At 39.5% G+C, this 20,000-nt stretch overlaps 1 protein-coding gene across 2 annotated transcripts in view; it reads right to left on the minus strand.

The window, feature by feature from the left end:
• Ccny (cyclin Y) overlaps positions 1-20,000 on the minus strand; it is a 156,441-nt gene that overhangs the window by 135,994 nt on the left and 447 nt on the right. The window contains exon 1 of one of the 2 annotated variants that reach the window (XM_004641857.2): positions 8,494-8,738. The exons of the other annotated variant lie outside the window; for it this stretch is intronic. Coding sequence (XP_004641914.1) covers positions 8,494-8,647 — 154 coding nt within the window. The 5' untranslated portion in view covers positions 8,648-8,738. Of the gene's footprint in view, positions 1-8,493; positions 8,739-20,000 lie in introns of those variants that run through there. 2 annotated transcript variants of the gene reach the window in all.

Raw genomic sequence — 20,000 nt, forward strand, 5'->3', positions numbered from 1 at the left:
TTGGTTTTCCCATTGTATGCCTGTGGATCCTCCTTAATTCATCCCATTCCAGAATTGCCCTACAGCTCCTCCTCATTCCTTCTCCACTCCTCCATTCCCATCCCCCTGAGCATACCCACAGCTTCATCACATGAGCTATCAAGCTGTATCCTTGCTTCAGAAAAGAACTTTACAAAAGGCTACTAAGTGTACTTGCAGAGTACACTACGTGTTTAAGACATGTGACCTATCACACACAAATTATTCCACAGAGACAGTTTGTGAAGCGAGACCATGTACTATACCTTAGATTTATCCCTATGTGGCTAATACCCAAGGTCACCCTTTCTAAAAACAGTCACCTCTCAGTATCCAAGGGGGATTTGGTTCCAAATTCTCCTTGGACAGCTAAACAGGAAGATGCTCATGTCCTTTGTATAAAATGGGGTGTAGTATCTGCATACAATCTATGTACATTCTCTTATATGCTTTATGCACTCTAAATTATTACAATGTATTTAATGGTTAATGATGAGAAAAGCAAGTCTGCACATGTTCAGTACAGATGTAATTTTTTCCCAACAATTTTTGCCCTCCAATTGGTTGAATCACTGATGCCAAAATCAACCCTATAGACACATGATAGCCAAATGTAGTGGCTTTGCCATGCTTCCTCCAAACTTCTTATCACAAGATAAGATGGAAGAAATGGAAAGGCAGACACGAGACTCATCTCACTAAAAATTAAGCAAATTATATGCTAAAGTGAATAAGCAACTTCTGACTCTTCCAACTATGTTTCCAGAAGATAGGAGGCAAACTTCAATGCTATATAAACTACTAACACTTTGCATGCAAAAGAGCAACATACACTACACATTTTTAAAAAGCCATCACTCACCCATGACTTTAGCAGAAACAGGGTGTGGAAAAAAATAAGACTATCCATTTAACCTGACCAAAGTAATACTTGCTTGTAAAGTACTAATCCTTGATGAATTTATGAGCCTAAAGGTTTTAAAATGGATTAAAAACAGTATTCCAGACTTCGTTCTCATCCTACACTTTGGCAGGGTACAACAGCTGAGAGTCCTAAAACTTGGACTTCTAAGCAATTACAGGAAGTCTATATCTAGATCTAAAAACCTACTTTAAGAACTAGAAATAAAGTTAAAGATAATTATGATTATACTTACTAATATAGAAGTAATCAGTTAAAATTTTGGAAGTCAATTAAAATCTTGAAATCTTGTAATCATTAACCGAATTCTAAATTCAAAGTGAAATCTTTTCTTGAGACAAAGATCTCTTATCTTACCCATCCTTGCATTAATTCTAGATTGTGTTGAATTGAAAGAAATTTACCAAACAGAAAATACTGACATCTTTTCCCCTCTGTCCACCAACAACAGAAGCATCCCTCCAAAGTAATGGAGTAGTGACTATATATTCACAGTTTTGCAACATAAATCTATAATACGTATAAACTGCTAAACAGTATTTTTTATTCGTCTTTCAGTCAGAAGGTCTATAATCAGGTATCTAAAATGACACTGACTTGCATCTCACCATCCAACTAAGATTGCTGCAAGGCTCACAAAGCAAACTGACACAGATGTTAATTGTAGATCCTAACAATTATCTTTAGTGTATCCCAGCTGTCTTTCTCTCGGTACCAGGAGCTGCCGTCATGTCCACAAATTAGACATGCTGATACATCTCAATGAGCATGGCACTCATATCTATCATACCCAATGAAACACTACTGTCCTACTGAACATCTCAAATAGAGAACAAAGATCACAAAACAGTATCTCAGGAATCAAAATGACATATCCTAGGTAATGTAACCAAGTTGAAATCCATTCATAGTCTTTCCCTCTTCACTCTTCCCTTCTCCTTTCCTCAAGATAATGAGAAATGCTATAGAGAAAGTGTATTCTATTCTCACCCTTCACCTCACTACAAGCCAAAAATACTGAAAGCATGCGGGAGACTTGTATCAGCTGTTCGTGCTATGGACTTGTTTCTCGTGCCTAAATATTGACTAACAAAAGGATTTGAACTATGAAGTATGACAAGCATAGCATCCAATAGCTCTTGTGTCTGAAAGACAAAGAACACTATTACCTTAAAGTAAGTTCAACTGGACAAACCTAGAACTAAACTTCTGATCCCATGTGATTAAAGGAGAACTTCAAAGTTACTCAAATATCTTGTTCCTCATTTTTTTCCTTTCAGTTCTGCCCATTTCTGAATAGAAATGAATTCAAGCTTTGCTCCAGTATCACCTAGCCAGAAATGTAAAAGCATCTGTCTCCTTAAACTAATCCAATCAATCAGCTTTGTAGATGAGGATGAGAAAATTTATCATTCTACAAAATTTTCACTCTTCTCAAAAAGCAGGCAGAGGGCTGGGGGACAACTGAGTGGTAGGGCACTTTCCTAGCATGCACACACCCTGTGGTGATCCTCAACACTGGGAGGTAAGGGGACAATGAATAAAAAGATAAGGCAGTAAAGTAAGAACACTGATCACAAAACATTGCTAGCCAAAAGTATACAGCCTATGACCATGAATCTCTTCAAGCAGGAATGAGCCAAGCACCAAGAGGTTTAGATTCTACACATACACCACTCCCTAATTAGCATCAAAGGGTATTTGAGGCATGGAGCTCTAACAACTGATGGCACACTGAACATTCAACTACCATTAACCAGTTAGGAAACAATTCACTTACAGAATAAGAATAATGTGAAGATTAAAAAAAAAAAAAAGAATAACATGAAGATTAACAACGATAACACGTCAAGAAATTAAGACTATTCTTGGCTCTAAATTAACACAGTAAATCCACTGTCATTGTCCATGACCTTCATGACCTAGGACAGTCACTGCTCCTCTGACTCAGGTTTTTTAATTTGTAAAATGAGGGTGTGAGAGCCAATGATTTCCTGATTCTAAGTTAAAGAAGAAAACAAGACAAGGAGGTGGAGAGACATCATGGAGTTATTAGCAGTGCTGTAACAAATACTTCTCAGGGTAAATCTTTAAAACACATAACCCTACACTGCTAATATGCAGAAATGAAAAAAAAGGGGGGGGTTATAGATTTAAAAAAGTAAAACAACAGAGAGCAATATTTGTATGAACACTTTAAGTATTACCTAGATTTTAAATTGCTCCATTCTTTCCCCACCCTTTTTCCACCAATTCTTCCATTTCTTAGGAAGAGTCTTTTAGGCTTTAGCTTCTCTCACCAGAAAAAACAATCAACTACCTTTTGTTATGTATTTTAAAACATGCTAAACGTCACATTAAATATAATAAAATCAACATGGGTGCATATGATAATTGCATATGTTCACGGATAGCTTTTTGATTATCAATGCATTTAAGCCTCATTTTGATTGTGAAGGGCCTAAGACCACAAGTAAAGTCATTCATTGGAACAGACAAGGGAAAATGATTGAAGACACCACATTACTAAACAGATTTCCATTAGCTAGGACTTCCTTTCAGTGTGGGTTTTGTGTTTTGTTTTCCTTTATCATACTTTAAAACCTTTCTCAAGTTTCATTTTCAGGACTTTACCCTACCTCTCAGCTTAAAATGCAAACAAAACCAAAAAGTTTCATAATCAATCTACTTTCATCACAAGCCCTGTTCATTTTTACTCTCATTCTTGTTCCTCCTTTGCCTAAAAAGTACATGTAATGATATTCTGATCTGGATGTCCTAGAGCACCTTCAAGAACCCAGGGTCAGCTCGGTGTGGTGCACACCTATAATGCAAGCACTGGGAAGGAGTATTGCCTTGGCTACATAAAGAGTTCAAGGCCAGCCTGATCTACAGAGCAAGACCCTATTTCCAAAAAACAGAAAGAACATGTTGGGGGTGAGGGGGAGGAAGACGAAGAAGAGAAGGAATAAATAGCATCATAACAGTGAACAAAAAAAAATATATATATCCTACTCAAACATCCATCCTAATAGATGACAGTAGTGATTATTATGTATGTATAAGGTGATATGGAATGAAAAAACACTCGTGAAAAGGATGCTCATTAGGTTTGTTGGTGGGGTGGCTGAGAGATGTTACAATGATTGGGCGAGCCTCAATGAATAATGAGACTTGATCTAAGACTGAAAAGTGGTGAGGAAGTTATGCAAAAGGCCAGGTGTAGTGGCACATGCCTGTAACTCCAAATACTCAGGTGGCAGGAAGGCCAGTCTGGGCAACTCAGTGAGACCCCACCTCACAATTTTTAAAAACCTGGGTAAAACTCAGCGCTACCTGGATTTTATCCTCAGTACAAAACAAAAAACCACACAAAAAACATTGTAGCCAGAGTGTCTGGCATGTTCAAAGAACAGTGCATGGTCCAGGGAGATAACTCAGTAGAGTAAGTGCTTGCCTGGCAAGCACAGGGTCCTGAGTTCGATGCCCAGTAACACACACACACACACACACACACACGCGCGCGCACGCACACACGCACACACACACCCTCCAAAAAAAAAAAAACCAGTGCAAAAGGAAGTCAATGTGGCAGGGATGAATAAGAGAAGCAGGCATATTCCATAGGGCCTCGAAACACTGGTAAAGAGACAGTTTTTACTTATAGAGCCATTTCAGCTTCAACAGTAATACATGCAATTTTAAATTAGATCTCAGCCTCAAAGGCTGAACATAAGAACAGACTTTAGGGGCAAGGATAGAGGTGGACAGACCAAGGAGGCTGACAGAACCAGTAGCTGCCTAAAACAGAACAACAACAGGACAGATTTTTGAGAAGTGTATTTTGGATGTATTTTAAAGAGAACCAAACTATTTTAGCACACTGGCGGTAGGTTAGGAAGACACTGAGTTGCCAAGGATAGCAAGGAAACTCAAGCACAGTGAGGTAAAGCCCCAAATGACACTTTGCTACAGATGTTCCAATAATTATGATTTGTGGTCTTGTCACATTTTAAACTCTCTTTGGTCTACTATTCCACTTCTCCCATCTAATCACAAAAGCCTAAACTGAACAATTGTTGCTGACAGACGAAATTTTTTCTTTAAAAAACTATGGACATGACTGGTAGGGTTGAGAGTTCTAAATAATGAACAGAAACCAAAGTATTAAAGCAGCAGCCAACAGAGCAATTATTACTGTCACTATTGTTAAGTGGTCTTCTCATTTCCCCAATCTCTGAATGAGTTCATGAGAAATAAAACCTGGGAAGCAAACGAGTCAAACACGAATTTTAAAAACATAAATAATCTAAGAATACATTATACAAAGCACAAGGACATAACAAGTTCCTCAGTAGCTTTCACAGAAGCCTACCCAGACTACCTTAATCACTGAAATTCTACAGGACTCGCTTTACAACTCTGTGTGTAGGGGACAGGACAGATTAAGGAAAACATGGAGACACATGCCCTGTCTCAGTGATTTAAAGAAATGTAACTATTACTGATGTTCCATGAACTCTCAATATTTTTAGTACTAGTACTAGTATTTGCCTGGAATATTTTTCAAGATATAAGAAAGACAATCTTGGGCACATCAGCTTTTGATTATACTGGAATCAAGAATTTTTGAGATGTAATTTTAAGATGTTTATTAATAATCTAACAACCAAATTACATCACTCAGTACCTCAAGATACTGATTCCAAGACACCTACAGACACCACATTCTAGGGATGCTAGAGACCTGCATTTGAAATGGCCTAGTATCTGCATATAATCTATAAACATCTTTGCATACACTTGATGTCATCTCTAGATTACTTGTAGTACCACATGCAAAATAAGTGATATGTAAATAGCTGTTCAGGGGATAATCACATGCTCAGTGCAAATGTAAATATTTTTCTTGGAATATTTTTATTATTACAGTTAGATAAATTTACTTAGAATGATGTCTTTTCTGCTGGATGGTGGATAACTGGGGGCATGACTCAGAAGGATGTATTTTCCTTCTCCTTTCTCCACTTCCAGGCTGTCATAGGTTGAACACCTTTCCCTCCACTTTGTCCTTTCAGTCTGAAATCATAAGCCAAAATAAGCCTCTCCTCCTTTCAGTTGCAGGTATCAGGTATTGGGTCGAATGACAAGAGACTAAAATAGATATACATATGTAGGTTTGTATACACACACACACTAAGTCCGCTTTCTTCTCCCAGCTTCTGATATGAGATGAATTTCCTCCAGAATATCTTTCACGGGAGATATTTCCAAGTAGTATTTTTAACATTTCTGATCTGCAGTTGGATGAATTCATGCATGTGGAACCCAAGGATATAAAGGGCCAATGGTAGGAATTCAGATAAACACAGGAATATCCAAAAATATATACATATATATATATGTATTTACATATACACATATATATGTATTTACATATACACATGAATATATATATATATATATATATCTTAAACCTATTCTCTTCCCCAGCCTCTGATATCACAGGAATTTCTACCAAAATATCACTGAACAGCAGGTAACTCTTCCACCCAGTGATTCTCAAGCCCAACTAACTGCATCTTAGAATTTCTTGGAGAGCTTTAAATAAACACATTAATACTAATGTCCTGCCCCAGATTTCTGATATATAGGAAGCAAAAGCAGTGAACTGCTGCTCAGATGAATCAAAGTAGTGTTTGTTGAATTTGGGAGACACATAATTCGTTTAAATTATAACTCGGAACTTCTAAATTTAAAATACCATCATCCTAAGAACGGGATTCTGGGATGAGATCACACTACAGCCTTAAGAAAGTGTCTTAGTGTACTCTATACCAGTGGTGGTAAACTTATGGCATGCACACTGAAGTGAGCTGTTTTTATCACTGAAAGCTCTAAAAGGTTTGCCATCACTGCTCTATACACTCTCAAAGAATAACCTGAACTAAATTTCCAAATAGGAGTTTTCAGTCTTTTCAACATTCTCACAAAAAAAAAAAAAGCACAAACTTGATGACTGCCAGTGGATTTCTTTTAAATGAAAAAAGACACCGTTCAATTCCATTGTTCACAGGCAAAAATCTTAAGCCCTAGTGTCGAATACCTGGTTACAATTACTTTTCCCATTTCTGTATTAATTCATAGTAATAACACGCAGTTTTGTTCTTACAAATGGGAATCTTTTAAAAAAAATCTTATTTAAAATACAAAGCCTCTACCAAATATTAGTTCACAACATAAAGAAAAAAATGCTCACAATTTTTTACCTGCTACCATTGCAGAAAACTGAGCACCAGTTTTCTATAATAAGCTCATTCCTTCCTTTAAAATATAACATTAAATCTTTATAAAATATCAGGTATTTATTTCAGGTGCTTGGGGCTGTAACAGCTCTGACCAAAATATCCTTCTACTAGATGCTTAGTGATACATAATGTAAAAATACAGCTGTAGTTCAGACATCTAAACAGTAGTCTAAGATAACGAACGCCTAAATAACACTAGAAAAACCATATAGAACCTCAATTTACTAAGTATCTATTATAAACTATAAATTGTGTTAGTCTCTGAATGGTACTCTCATTTAATAAACCTACTGTTCTAAAACGATGAAGGTCCCAATTAGAAAATGCTAATGAAAGTCAAACAGTAAGAAAATTATTTCTTTTAGTAGTTTAATAAAGTTTTCCATACTACAGGGAATGCTCCACGCTTAAGTCAACAAGATTATATCAATTCATTCGTGCAAATAATCTTTTCAGATTAATTCAACTAGATTATAAAAGGATTTGAGGTTAAAAAAGAAAAATCAAGATATAAAAATACATCTCCAACCTCAAATAAAGTTGAAAATTATATAAACTATATTTTAAGCGTGATTCATAAACTACCGTTCTGAGAGTATTAGGCCACAGGGCTTATTGGTAAGACCATACTAATAAGACACTGCAAATCCAATAAGATAAAACACTAGGTGCCGTCTAATGAACCCTTGGCTTCTCTTAAACACAAACTTTAGCCCAAACCAAGTTATCCAGATCAATCATAAATTCATAGAATTGTAATTCAGGTCCATGCAAAAACGACTGGACCCAAAGCTGTCTAAAAACACAATTAAAGAGCGTTATCTGGAGAAGATAATGGTTCCAACCCTGCTACCATCCCCTAAGATAAACACAGATACACACGTGTGCATGTGCGTCTGTGCATGTGTCTATATATGCACGCACACACACATACACGCACATACACCAGTGATACCCTAGGGGCTGGATACGTTCTTAAAGGCAGCGCGGTGGAGGACAGCGTGGCGGGGTCCCCCTGTGAGTGTCAGGGAGCTGACTCGCGCCAGCTCCTTCCTCGCTCCAAAGAGAGGACACGATCGCAAAGCCGACGCTCCGGCTAGCTGCTCGGGCTCCCTGGACTGGCGAAAGGCCTGTGCGCTCGCTCCCTCGGCCCCGAGTCCGCACCCCGGCTCCCAGGCTGCGCGGCCCCGCCGGGCCCCGACCCCCCACGCCCCCACCGCCACGCGCCGGGCTGCCGCCGCTTACCGTCGATGTTCTCCCGGTCGCTGATGTGCTGCAGGTTGCAGCCCGTGTCCTCGCGGCTCAGGTCCGCGTCAGGCCGGTAGGACTCCAGGCGCGAGTGCGCGTTCCTGCGGAGCTTGGGGCTGGCCGACACGCAGCACGAGGTCGTGGTCCCCATCTTCGGCGGCCTGAGGCGCGGGCGGGCGCTGAGGGAGGCCCGGCCGCCGGGTCAGGAGCGGCGGCGGCGGCGCGGCCTCGCCATGGGCGGCAGCCCCGGCTCCCCTCGGCCTCCGGCGCCCGCCCGGGCCCGCCCTATCCCGCCGGGATCGACTTCGGCCGCCGCGCGGAGCTCACCCCGCCGCGGCCATGGCGGGCGGCACGCCCAGGTCGCCTCTGCGGGTTCCCGGTCGGCGTGCGGCTCCGGGGACGGCTTCGGCAAACGCTTCCGACACAGGGCCCGGGATAAGCGGGACGCGCGGAACAGTAGAGCGAAGGGCCGGGCGCGGCTCTGGGCCTAAGGCGCGAGGCAGGTGAGGTGCGGGGGAAGCCGAGCGGCGAGGAGGATACGCGCCCCCGCGGCGGCGCCGCCCCGCCCCTGGCCCCGCCCCAACCGCGCGCCCCTCTGCCCCGGAAGCTCCGCCCTCCCCGCTGCCCCGGAAGCAGATCCGACGGGGGCCGCAGGTCTTTCCTCAGAATGTTGATGGCGCTTCAGAACGAGACAAGTGCTTGGTACCCCTGCGCCGCCGCCGCGGAGACCAGGTCCGGGTGGGGGAACACGAACCCGACGCGGCGCACTGAGGCGGGGTGACACAGTGTTGCTGTCGTTTGCGTGTGTAAAGGAGTTGGGCCCTGATTGGGAAGGACTTTTACGCGTGGAGGTTTGCTGAGGCCCCGACCGTGACCTGGTCCCAAGCCTGGGGTAAGCGTTGGAGGCCCCAGGGATTTCAATGGTGAATTAGGTACTGAGAATTTTCAGTTCTGGGGGGAAAGTGAAGGAGACCCCTGTCTTTGGTGTCCTGTGTCCACACCAAGACTGCCGTAGGGGGCCGGACGACTGTTTTTTCATCCCCTTCCAGCTCACGGCTCCCTGTGCTGGGAGGAGTGTAAAGTGAATGGAACAATTCCTCATCCCTTTCCCAAGTAACAGTGAAATCATGTGAGGAGAGGTCTGTGTGCAAGATCTAAGCGGCCCGGGCTCAAATTTTCCATCCAGCTTCAGCTTCCCAGCCTAAGTAGTGGGTTGACAGGCGTGCACAACTATACCCGGTTTCTCTCATAAGACCTCAAATTAAATGTTATAGTTTAATACGTTATAAATAATTATAAATAAACGTTGTAACATAAATGTTATAATTTGGGGATCATATGGGAAATTGGCCTAGGGGTACACTACCAAGGAGCTACATCTTCATCCCTTATGAGACAAAAACTCACTAAATTGCCTATGAGGCTTTCAATTTTTTATTTTCCTGTCTCAGACTCCAGAGGAGCTGGAATTACAAGTGTGCCACGACTTCTAGCTTGAATTTTGTAAATGCCTTGTGGGTATACTACACACATGGGTTAATAATTGGGTGCTTACTCTTACACGGTACCCCAATTATAAAGCAGAAGTTAGAAGAGACAATATGGAAATCCCTCTCTCTATTTTCAGCCACTTTACCCCATGTTGTAGCCCAGAAAATCTGAACATACACCTTCTCTGGCTTGCAGGTATGCCCCAAATCACAGTTTGCTAAACAGCGTAAAAGTTAATACAGCCCTAATTACTGTCCTGTTGCTAAGTACCCACCCTCCCCAGGATTGCAGTTCTTTAGTCCTCCCTTTTACATTTTCTTCATTAGGTCAGTGACATTAGTTCAATTCAAACTTGAAGCTTTTTAAAATATGGACTAATAAATGTGTAAACAATATACAGGGGCCGGGGAGATAACTCAGTAGAATAAGCACTTGCCTGGCAAGCTTGAGGGCCTGAGTTCAATCCCTGGTTACAACAACTACAACAACAAAAAATCCATAATGGAGAGATAGCATAGGTTTAGAAAAAAAAAAAAAAAAAAAAAACACTAGATACAGAGGATTAAATATTTAGGAAGCCTCTAGCAAGATGGCCTATACATTGCTAATGCTAGATAACTATCAATTCCCTTCTGTTTTAGTGTCTGGATGTTGCCAGACATGGTGGCACACCCTATAATCCGAGCACTCTAGAACCTGAGGCAGGAGGATTGCTCCAAGTTCAAGGCCAGCCTGGGGTACATAGTAGTTCAGGGTCAGCCTGACAAATACGGCAAGACCCTGTTTTAAAAAACCGAAGTGAAAGAGACCGAAAGGTATCTGGCTGTCTCAAAAACAGAAACAAAAAACTAGGTATTGGGCTCAGTGCACGGCTTTTAAAAATTAAAAAAAAAAAAAAAAATATATATATATATATACATACACACACACACACACGCAGAGAGAGAAAAAAAAGCATGTAGAGCACAGCTCTGGATTCTGAGGCAGGTCATTGGGCAGTGTTATCAAACAGTGGCACATGGAGGTGGAGAAAACATGTCTGGGAGTCATCCTTGCTAGTAGATAGTACAGCCACTGGTCTGCAGTGATTGTTCTATCCCCCACCCTCTAGTAACTTCATGCGCTTTTTGACATTTCAGCCATAATCTTAGGAACACACCTCTTTTGACTTTCAAGTGATTTTGGTCACAGGCCTGAAAGAGGAAAGACAAGCACTAGGGTCCCCATAGTAATTTATCTGGGTGCCTACCCTCCCACTTGAACCCACACATACAAGCACACACTTCAGACTCTAGGCAGAAATGCTCTTTGACACTGTCACTTCAAGAAAAATTGCAGAGCACTAACCACCTCTTAGCAGAGGTAATATAATCCAAAATGAAAGGTGTTCTTTGTTGAACTGTCTGCTAGATGCCACACAGGACTTTTTTGAGTTGAGATTTTTGTTACTGTTTGCTTTCACATTTTTGTACATCTAAGCCTATTCTGTTACCCACAGACATTACTGCTGTTAGGTAAATCTGCCCAAGGTCAAAATACTAATAAATAACTAAGAATTTGAATCTGGTTTTGATTACAAAGTCCAAAAGAACCTATTCAGCTGCATTTATTTCTATCTTCTATCCACACCTGAAAACAGATGGGAAAGATCTACATTTATGAGTAAAAGGGACTAGTGTTGCTTCTTTTTCTGTTCTGAAGGAAGCTAGAAGCTTGCTGCTTATGAGCAGATCTAGAATGTGAGTGGAAAGATAAAGGAACAAGAGAAGTCTTGTTATTTCTGTGAGGTTCAGCCCTGTACAGAGTAAAAAAACAACCAACATCACTTCTCAGCTTTTTGGCTAAGAACAAGTGTAGAAGACAGGCAACAAGGTTGAGGTGCAACATTAGGTAGAAATAACAGGCACGTCTAATTACAGCATCTACAACACTCACTTGTGAATCAGTGCAGGTGCAGTCCCTCAACAGGGGATGGATCTAGTGCAGAATGGGGAAGGGTCAGCATTGCTACAAGTCCCTGTCCTCAAAATATGGAAAAAGTTATCCTTTATTTGCACCCACCTGCCTTTTTTTTTTTTGGGTGGGGGGCAGCTTATCCCACCCTGGGGGCAGGCCTGGTGCAGCATGTGGTACTGGGGATTGAACTGAGGTCCCTGTGTGCTTGCCTAGCTTTACCCCCCTGAGCTATCTCACCGTTCCCCCACCCCAACCTGCTTTTTGAGCAGAAAAAAATCTTGGGTAATTATATTCTTTCTCATAATCAATTCCAAACTTTGGTCATTGTAAGGAAGTAAATATATAGAAGTTGGGGGACTAGCAAAGTCACTTTGTGGGGAGTACTACAGTACTGATTTTTAACAAAATTTTCTGAGGAATTACACTTTTAAACTATAGACAATCAACATTAGTATTAGCTTTATAAGATGTACTTATAAAAATAAGTCAGGAAAAAAAAATAAAAAAAATAAAAACATAGGCCGGGGAGATGGCTCAGTAGGATAAGCACTTGACTGGCAAACGCAAGGATCTGAGTTCAATCCCCGTTTCCACCAAAAATAAAAATAAAAAAAAATAAAAATAAGTCAGGGATAATAGACTACCTTAATTGAATCAAGTAGAGAATAATTACATCTAACACATTCATCAACATACACTATGAATCAATCATTTGCACTACCCCTGAGTCCTCCACACCCCTCAGAACACAGGAAACACTGATCCCACAACCCAGGGCCTTTGGTCAAAGAAAGAAGGAAAATGCATGGGGAGGGGCTGCTTCTTAGGGTACAGCTTTCCTTTGCTTATCACCTTGATATCCAGTTTCATGTATCAATTATCAAATGTTTCTAAAGCAAGAAAATATCGAGACCTTCCGTGTTGTACAACTGAGGCACTTCTCTTACCCTCTTACTTTCCCATAAACTCTTTGCTATGTCACTGTATAAGGCCTCCACTTGGTACTTTATGGGAAGCAGGACAGAGTGCAACCAGCTATGGAGGAGGTGTTTACCTTTTTAAAATAAATATTTTATTTGGTACAAGGTCTCACTGTACAGCTTGGACTCATAGTGATCCTCCTGTCTCAGCCTCCCCAGTACTAGGATTACAAACATTTGCCACTACAGTATGCCCAGGGTTCCAGGGCTGGCACAGGGGATTGAGCCCTGGTCCTGTGCCTGCCAGGCAGGCGCTTAGACCACCAAGCTATCTCTCCATCCCAGAGGAGATATTTACTTTAATAGCCACTTAACCTTGACCAGTGTAGACAATTCATTTATTGATAAAACATGCCTTGAAAGTGTACTCAGCCAGATACTTTGGGGACACAAACATGGGTTATTTGTATTTCTCACCCTTGAGAAACTCAGGCCAGTAAGGTAAACAATTACAAGAATGAGGTAGAACATGTCCAGCAGTACTTGCAAACAATTAAGTGGTGCAGTCTAAAAAGAAATACTAGCCTGTTACCTATACATAACTACATTTATCCCCTATAGATACAACTAAGATTCTGCTTTGTGCAACTTATTCTTTTGATGTAATAATATCTCCAGAGATGCTCTGTCAGAATAAAAATTCCCACAAGAAAATACAGAAAGAAAACAACACTAAGTCTTTTGGATCAAGAATGTTGTATTGAAAAGGATTCTGAGGTCATGTTCTAGCTCAGAAGGAAAGAATGCTGCCCTGTGGGAAACTGCCAAGATGGCACTTATTCTACAATTTGTATCCATGACCAAAATCTTTGTTTAGAGAATGCATAATGAAGCAGAAAAATCCATAGTTTTTGAATAGTCAATAAAAAAGTCCCCTTGGAAACTGGGTTGTCTACTTCAACACTGAGCGTTCATCATCTTTCCCCAGACTAAATAGTTCTAAGAAGCCCATTTCTCTCTTCCCAGCCTCTTCTTTCTCCGCTATTCCATGTTCACCAAAAATGAAAATGATAAATGTATGTACTCCTGAGGTCCACAGTGTACTTTTAGTCAAGTCTGGCATCTGGCAAGAAGGATCAAATTTAGACCCAAAGGGAAAGAGGCTTCCATTTGCCCATCCTCTGTGTTCTGTCCTATCTTCCTTAACTCTGAAGCTCTCCATTTTGTGAAGAATAGCATTTGGCCCAGCTCAAAGAAGACAGCTGGCAACCTAAGGCTGGCCAATGAAATGTGAGTGAAAGCCTCCTGAAAAGCCCTCTAAAAAGGCTTTATCTTTTCTACTTCTTGATATGTGAAGGACCAGATGGATGGAATTCTATTATTTACCTTGATGACTTTGAAAGTGGAACCCATAGACTAAGATACCACCTACTGAAAAATAAACTATATTGCATAAACCATTGCTGTGTTGAATTTCCAAGTTCTATGCAGCCAAACCTTATCTTGATTTGGGCAGGATTTCATATTTTTTTACTTAGCTTTATATATGCATATTGATAACTTTCATTGATTGGCCTCCAGATAATGAGGATATTGACCAATAGCTATAAGACAGTCATACTTGGCTCCTCATAATACTATAGGCAGCCAAGGTAGACAGAAATAAATACACAGTCAGAAAGGGATGTGCATCTCAAGGCAGTCAGCAGAAAAAATAGACATCAGAATTACTGCTGGAGGCACATCTGAAGAAGACTAGGCCCCAAGGTAAAGATATAATAACCAGACCTACATGCCTGCCCTAAAGAATAAGTAGTAATTTAGGATTATATCATAATTGATATCACCTGATCCAGTAAGTCCAGGTAGACATCAATTACCCAGGTGGGTGACCAGACCATCTGAACCCAACCCTTTTCAAAAATGCCTTTGTTCTTTCCATGTACCCTTTCTTCTCTATTGGATCAATATTAGCTAAACAACTATATTTGTAACCCTATATGTTGATTATAGTTTGACCCATGTTGTATTTGCCTCATGATTTTGTTCTATAAAACATAGAGAAGTGACCTCAGTGGCAACTCACTTCTGGATCCCTTTCTGTCTCTCAGGTGCTATCTTTCAATAAATCTTTCCCACTCTTAACCTCCACTGTTACTTAAAATTCATTCTTTAATTTTAGAGTACACAAACTTGGCATATCTGATGCCTAGCAGGTTCAGAGTTACATTTTCTCCTATATCAGTTGAAAGAAGGAAGGAGACAGTAGGTACATACTATAGAGCTACGGAAGAACTTGGATGCAGAAGAAAGTTAATTTATCCAAAAGGCATATTAGTACCCATGCAAAAAAAAAAATCTTAGCACCTACACAGTAAGCTTCTAAAACAAATGCTTAACTGATTACTTTTGATACCCATCACAATGCCTGTTATCTAGGAGGAACCAGGGACTGTTACCTGAATAACAAACATAAGACACCTGAACATGCTTTTTTAAACTCCTAGTCTATAGTTTTCTGATATTTTTCTTTCTTTGCTTCATTTTTTTTTCTCAGCAATTAGAGGGGAAGAAAGGAACAGGAAACGGGTGGGTTTGTGAATGCTGACAGTAGAAAGCTACAGTTTTAATTGTAGTTTTCTCATTGTTTGCATTGTTTACTTTTGAGCTTCAGAGATACCAGTTAGCAGGAAATAGTATTTATTACCATTTATGTTTTCTTTAATGAATCAGAAAAATAACCTAGCTGAAATAGATTTGTACTTATCAGAACTTAGTCCTGACTTTTATTAGGAAGAAAGACATTAATAGTATGATTCCTCAAGTTTTCTGCTTCAAAGAAGGAAACCAAGGCTGTACTTTTTAACTTGGAAATACCAAGTCCTGCAGAAGAAACATGTACATGCTGTTCATGTTTCAGTTTTCTAAAATCAGTGAGTCTCAGTGCAAGATCAGTTTGCCCAGATCTAGACATATTTTTTATATCACCACTAAAGAGGGAAGACTACTGCCATCTAGGAGTAGAGGCCAGAGACGCAGCTAACCACCCCAAGGCACAGGGCAGCCCTCAACAAGGGACTGTGCAGCCCCAAATGGCAATAGTGCCACAACTGAGAACCCTGGCCCTAAGCTGTCTAGTTACATAACTCACATGTGTCATCTATACTTTATTGCAGGTATACTTAGAAACAGTAGTACTTTTTTCCAAAGAAAAAACAAAGATTGTGAATTTCAAAATGCTTCTTAAAATTAACTTCATACAGATAGGTGCTTTTTTTTATGATTAGAGGAGCTCTTAGGTTTTGGTTTTGTTTTGGGAGGGGCATTTGAGGTTTTTTGAGAAAGAATCTTACTATGTGGTTCAGGCTGACCTTAAACTCACTATGTAACCCAGTCTGGCCTTGAATTCTCTGGGATCTTCCTGCCTCATCCTCCTAAGTGCTGGGATTATGGGCATGTACCATGCATGTACCACCATGCCCATCTCAGATGAACTTTTTAAGCAATCATTCTGGCTCCAGTTTTTTTTTTTTTTTTACATCACTCTAGAAATACATGTTAGCATGGAAATCTGCATAGTTGGAGATATGCAAGACTATAACATATTTCCCTCGCCAAACTAAAAGAGAATAAATCTTTTATGATCTTGAAAGGCAAGGAACCTTTCAGATCACTGTTGTGATGACATACAACCATAGAAAACACCATGGACTTAACCATAGGGCAGAGGCAGCAATACTTCATATTAGCTCTTTTAAAAAATCTTTTCATATTAGCTTTCAGTCAGTATTTTAATGTTTTCCCCTTTTAATGGGATAGGAGAGATTTATACTTCTAAAATAATGAGATCATAGCTATGTAAAAAAAACCTTTAAATCCTACATTTTTTCTATACTACCATAAATGTTTTCCTATACTAGTTAAGGATTTTTAAAACTTGTAATGACTACAAATTAAATCTTTTAGTCATAACTAATTTAAGCATTTTCAAATTAATGGATTTTCATTCATTTTCAGTATAAGAAAAAACATTAATAAGCACTTATATGTGCTGATCTTTACATTTACTTATTTTCATAAAAGGAATCATAAGAATTGAAATTTCTAAGTTATTTTGATCAGAAAGAAATAATTTTAAATCTCTTGATAAATGGTAACATGTTTTAGAATATTTATACCATCTACAACATATATGTGTTCTTTACTGATTCTCTATCTTAGAAAACTTTTGGCCATACCATGAGCTGTAACTGGATGAATTTCCATTGTTCCTGACAACGTTCTGACTTCACTGTATCACAGTCTCCATCAGCATGTCTGTCTTTTTTACCTGTATTTCTCCAAGTAAATTCTGAAGGTAAATGACAAAAGCTATATTCTATAGCAGAACTTGCCCCAGTACTAAGATGGTAACACCTAAAAGGCATAAAGACACTTTTCCACATCAATCTCCAGAAGTAGTAACTGTCACAATCTCAGTTTCCCAGTGGTGGACTGTGTAAACTCTTTCATACTTAACATGGGAAAGCAGCATACAAGTGGGGGCCTATATTAATTTAAACCTAACCCTGAGAAATATGTATCATGTTATCATCGTCCCCAGTCCCAAATTGCTGTTAATACTCCTGTGTGATTTTTTTGTGTTTGTTTTTGGGGTGTGTGTGTGTGTTTTGTGTTTTTGAGACAGGATCTCCCTATGTGATTCAGGCTGGCCTTGAACTCACTATGTAGCTCAAACTGGCCTTGAGCTGACAGCAATCCTCCTGCCTCAACCTCCTGAGGATGGGGATTACAGGCATGTTCCACAACATTCCTGTGTTTTATAGGGGGAAAAAATGGAAAGAAATAGTTATTTTAATCCAGCATAGCCAACATAGCTAAAAGTGTACCTTGATTTAGTATAATTGTTTTATGTGTTTTATAAGGATTTTTTGGCCTGTTATTCTCACTGTTAATCTGTGTTTATGATAATTAGCTTGGTAAAGACTTATAAAATAAATCTGATACTGGCCAAAAAAGAAAAAAGAATTTTAAAATAAGTGTGGAGAGGAAGGGGAGAAAAAAGAATTAAGATGTATTATGTGTATGTACCAATACTCCCAATGAATGTAATCATAATATACTGCAAACATGCACTAGTAAGATTTTTTTTAAAATAGTCTTGTGTTTTGTTAGTGCAATGAGTTTACCTCCTGGGCAGATGAGATAGCTCAGTGGTCTAAAGCGACTGCTTAGGCAAGCTTCGGCAGGAGTAGGGGAACATGGTTGGATCCCCAGTACCACATGCTAAGCCAGCCCTTCCCTCAGGGCAAGTGGAGCCAGCCAAACAAAAAAGTTTAGCTCCAATATACCTGCACTATTTTCAGTGGTACAGTACTGTGATAATCCTTGCTGAAGAACCTGAGAATTGTTACAGATTTCAGAAACTTCTTCCTTCTTTTTCATCACCTAGGGACTTTATCTTAGCAAAGTATATGAGGCTAAATTCTAATGACTATTGAATGGTCACTGTGTGATACATGCCAAGAAAAACAATGAAGGTTTCAAAGAGAAGTGACAGTTCTGCCATCAGTGCAGCTCCACTTTCAGATTTTTAACATCAGTTCTAAAGATTTTAGATCTTCTTTGGAAAAAGACTAGTGCCATGACATCGGAATAGCTCTTCCTTCTGTGGTACTGAGCAGGAAAGAGGCTGGCACCCTTAGTCCTGTAGTTGGAGGATACACAACCTTCCTTTGTCTGGTGATCACAACTCCAGGCCTAATATGATGCCAAAAATTCTTAGTTGACCATCTTTTGGGGGGACTTAAAGCCTTAAAATCTCATCTCATCATTGATAAGTGAAACTTGGAATAAATATGTCACTGTTCCCCAATAGCACAGTAGCAACTAGTTACCTTGTCAATGAGCTGGGTCAACTCCCAACACACTAAAGCAATGGAAGGACACAGGACGGTATCTGTACACCTGACACCCTTACTCCATAAGCTCTGGAGCTAGAGAGAAAGGGGAATAAGAATACAGGACCTGTACTGAAAGGGTGGTTCAGGCCAAGAGCCACAGTGAAAAGTCTAGAGCACTCAGAGGAAAACAGGACACCAAGTACCTAGATAACTAGATAAAAACAATAAAATCTATGTAAGATACAATTCAAACACTCATCCCCACTGCCCTAACCTCTTGCCAAAATATATAGTTCATAGCTTTGCCTGGGAAGTTTTTGTTATAGTGAGAGTACCAGCAAACACTGTTATTTGTCTTCTAAACCCAAAAGTAATAGAAATTGAATAGAAAAGAGAAAGTCCTCAGGAGGTAAAAATATTTCCATCTTTCTAACAGTTGTCTCCACTTAGAAATGGTATTGCTGGTTTTTTTAAAACTTGAATATTATAGATGTTAGTAGGAAAATATGCTAAATATTGTCACAATTTTCAACAATGAAAACTGAATGCAAATACCAACAAATGATAACTAATCACATAAATTCTGCTCCATGAAATAGAATTTGCCATAAAAATAAGAACATGCATCTACATTTGTTATTTTTAAAAAAGCATGAAATATTGTTGAGAATCAAGGCAGATTCCAAAGTGGAATGAATCATTTGATCTGTTTATGAACAACTACATTTATATGAATATACATGCAAAGAGATGTTTTTAGGAATATTTTACAAATAGGCTGTTAGCCGTGGTTATCTACAAAATACATAATTTACTTGATTTTATTTTCCTCTATATTTTTTCTAATTTAAATCCTTAACTTTTACAAAAGCAGAAATGCATTTATTCCTTCCCAAAAAGAATAGCCTAGCTAAATCATTTTACTTCAAATGCTTTTCCTGGTAATCTAGATGATTGTAGTTTCAAAAAAAAGGGATACATTGTAAAGTAAAATCCATGCCTGTGATAGAATTGAAGCCACAGTGTGCTTCATCCATCTCTAAGAAGAGAAGACAAGTAGAAACAATGGTTCCAGTGAGAAAAATAGGAACTGAAATTCTGTATAAAATCCTAAATAAATATGTAAAATGTCTTACCTTTGAGCGTAGAATCTAGTTTCTATTTTACTTATTTTGAAAGCATATTAGCTATCTTACCATTTGGGCTAAGGAGCCTTTAGTCACATTACTTAAGA

This window comes from Octodon degus, unplaced genomic scaffold (assembly GCF_000260255.1).
Source record: "Octodon degus isolate 3935 unplaced genomic scaffold, OctDeg1.0 scaffold00144, whole genome shotgun sequence".
NCBI classification, from domain to species: Eukaryota; Metazoa; Chordata; class Mammalia; order Rodentia; family Octodontidae; genus Octodon; species Octodon degus.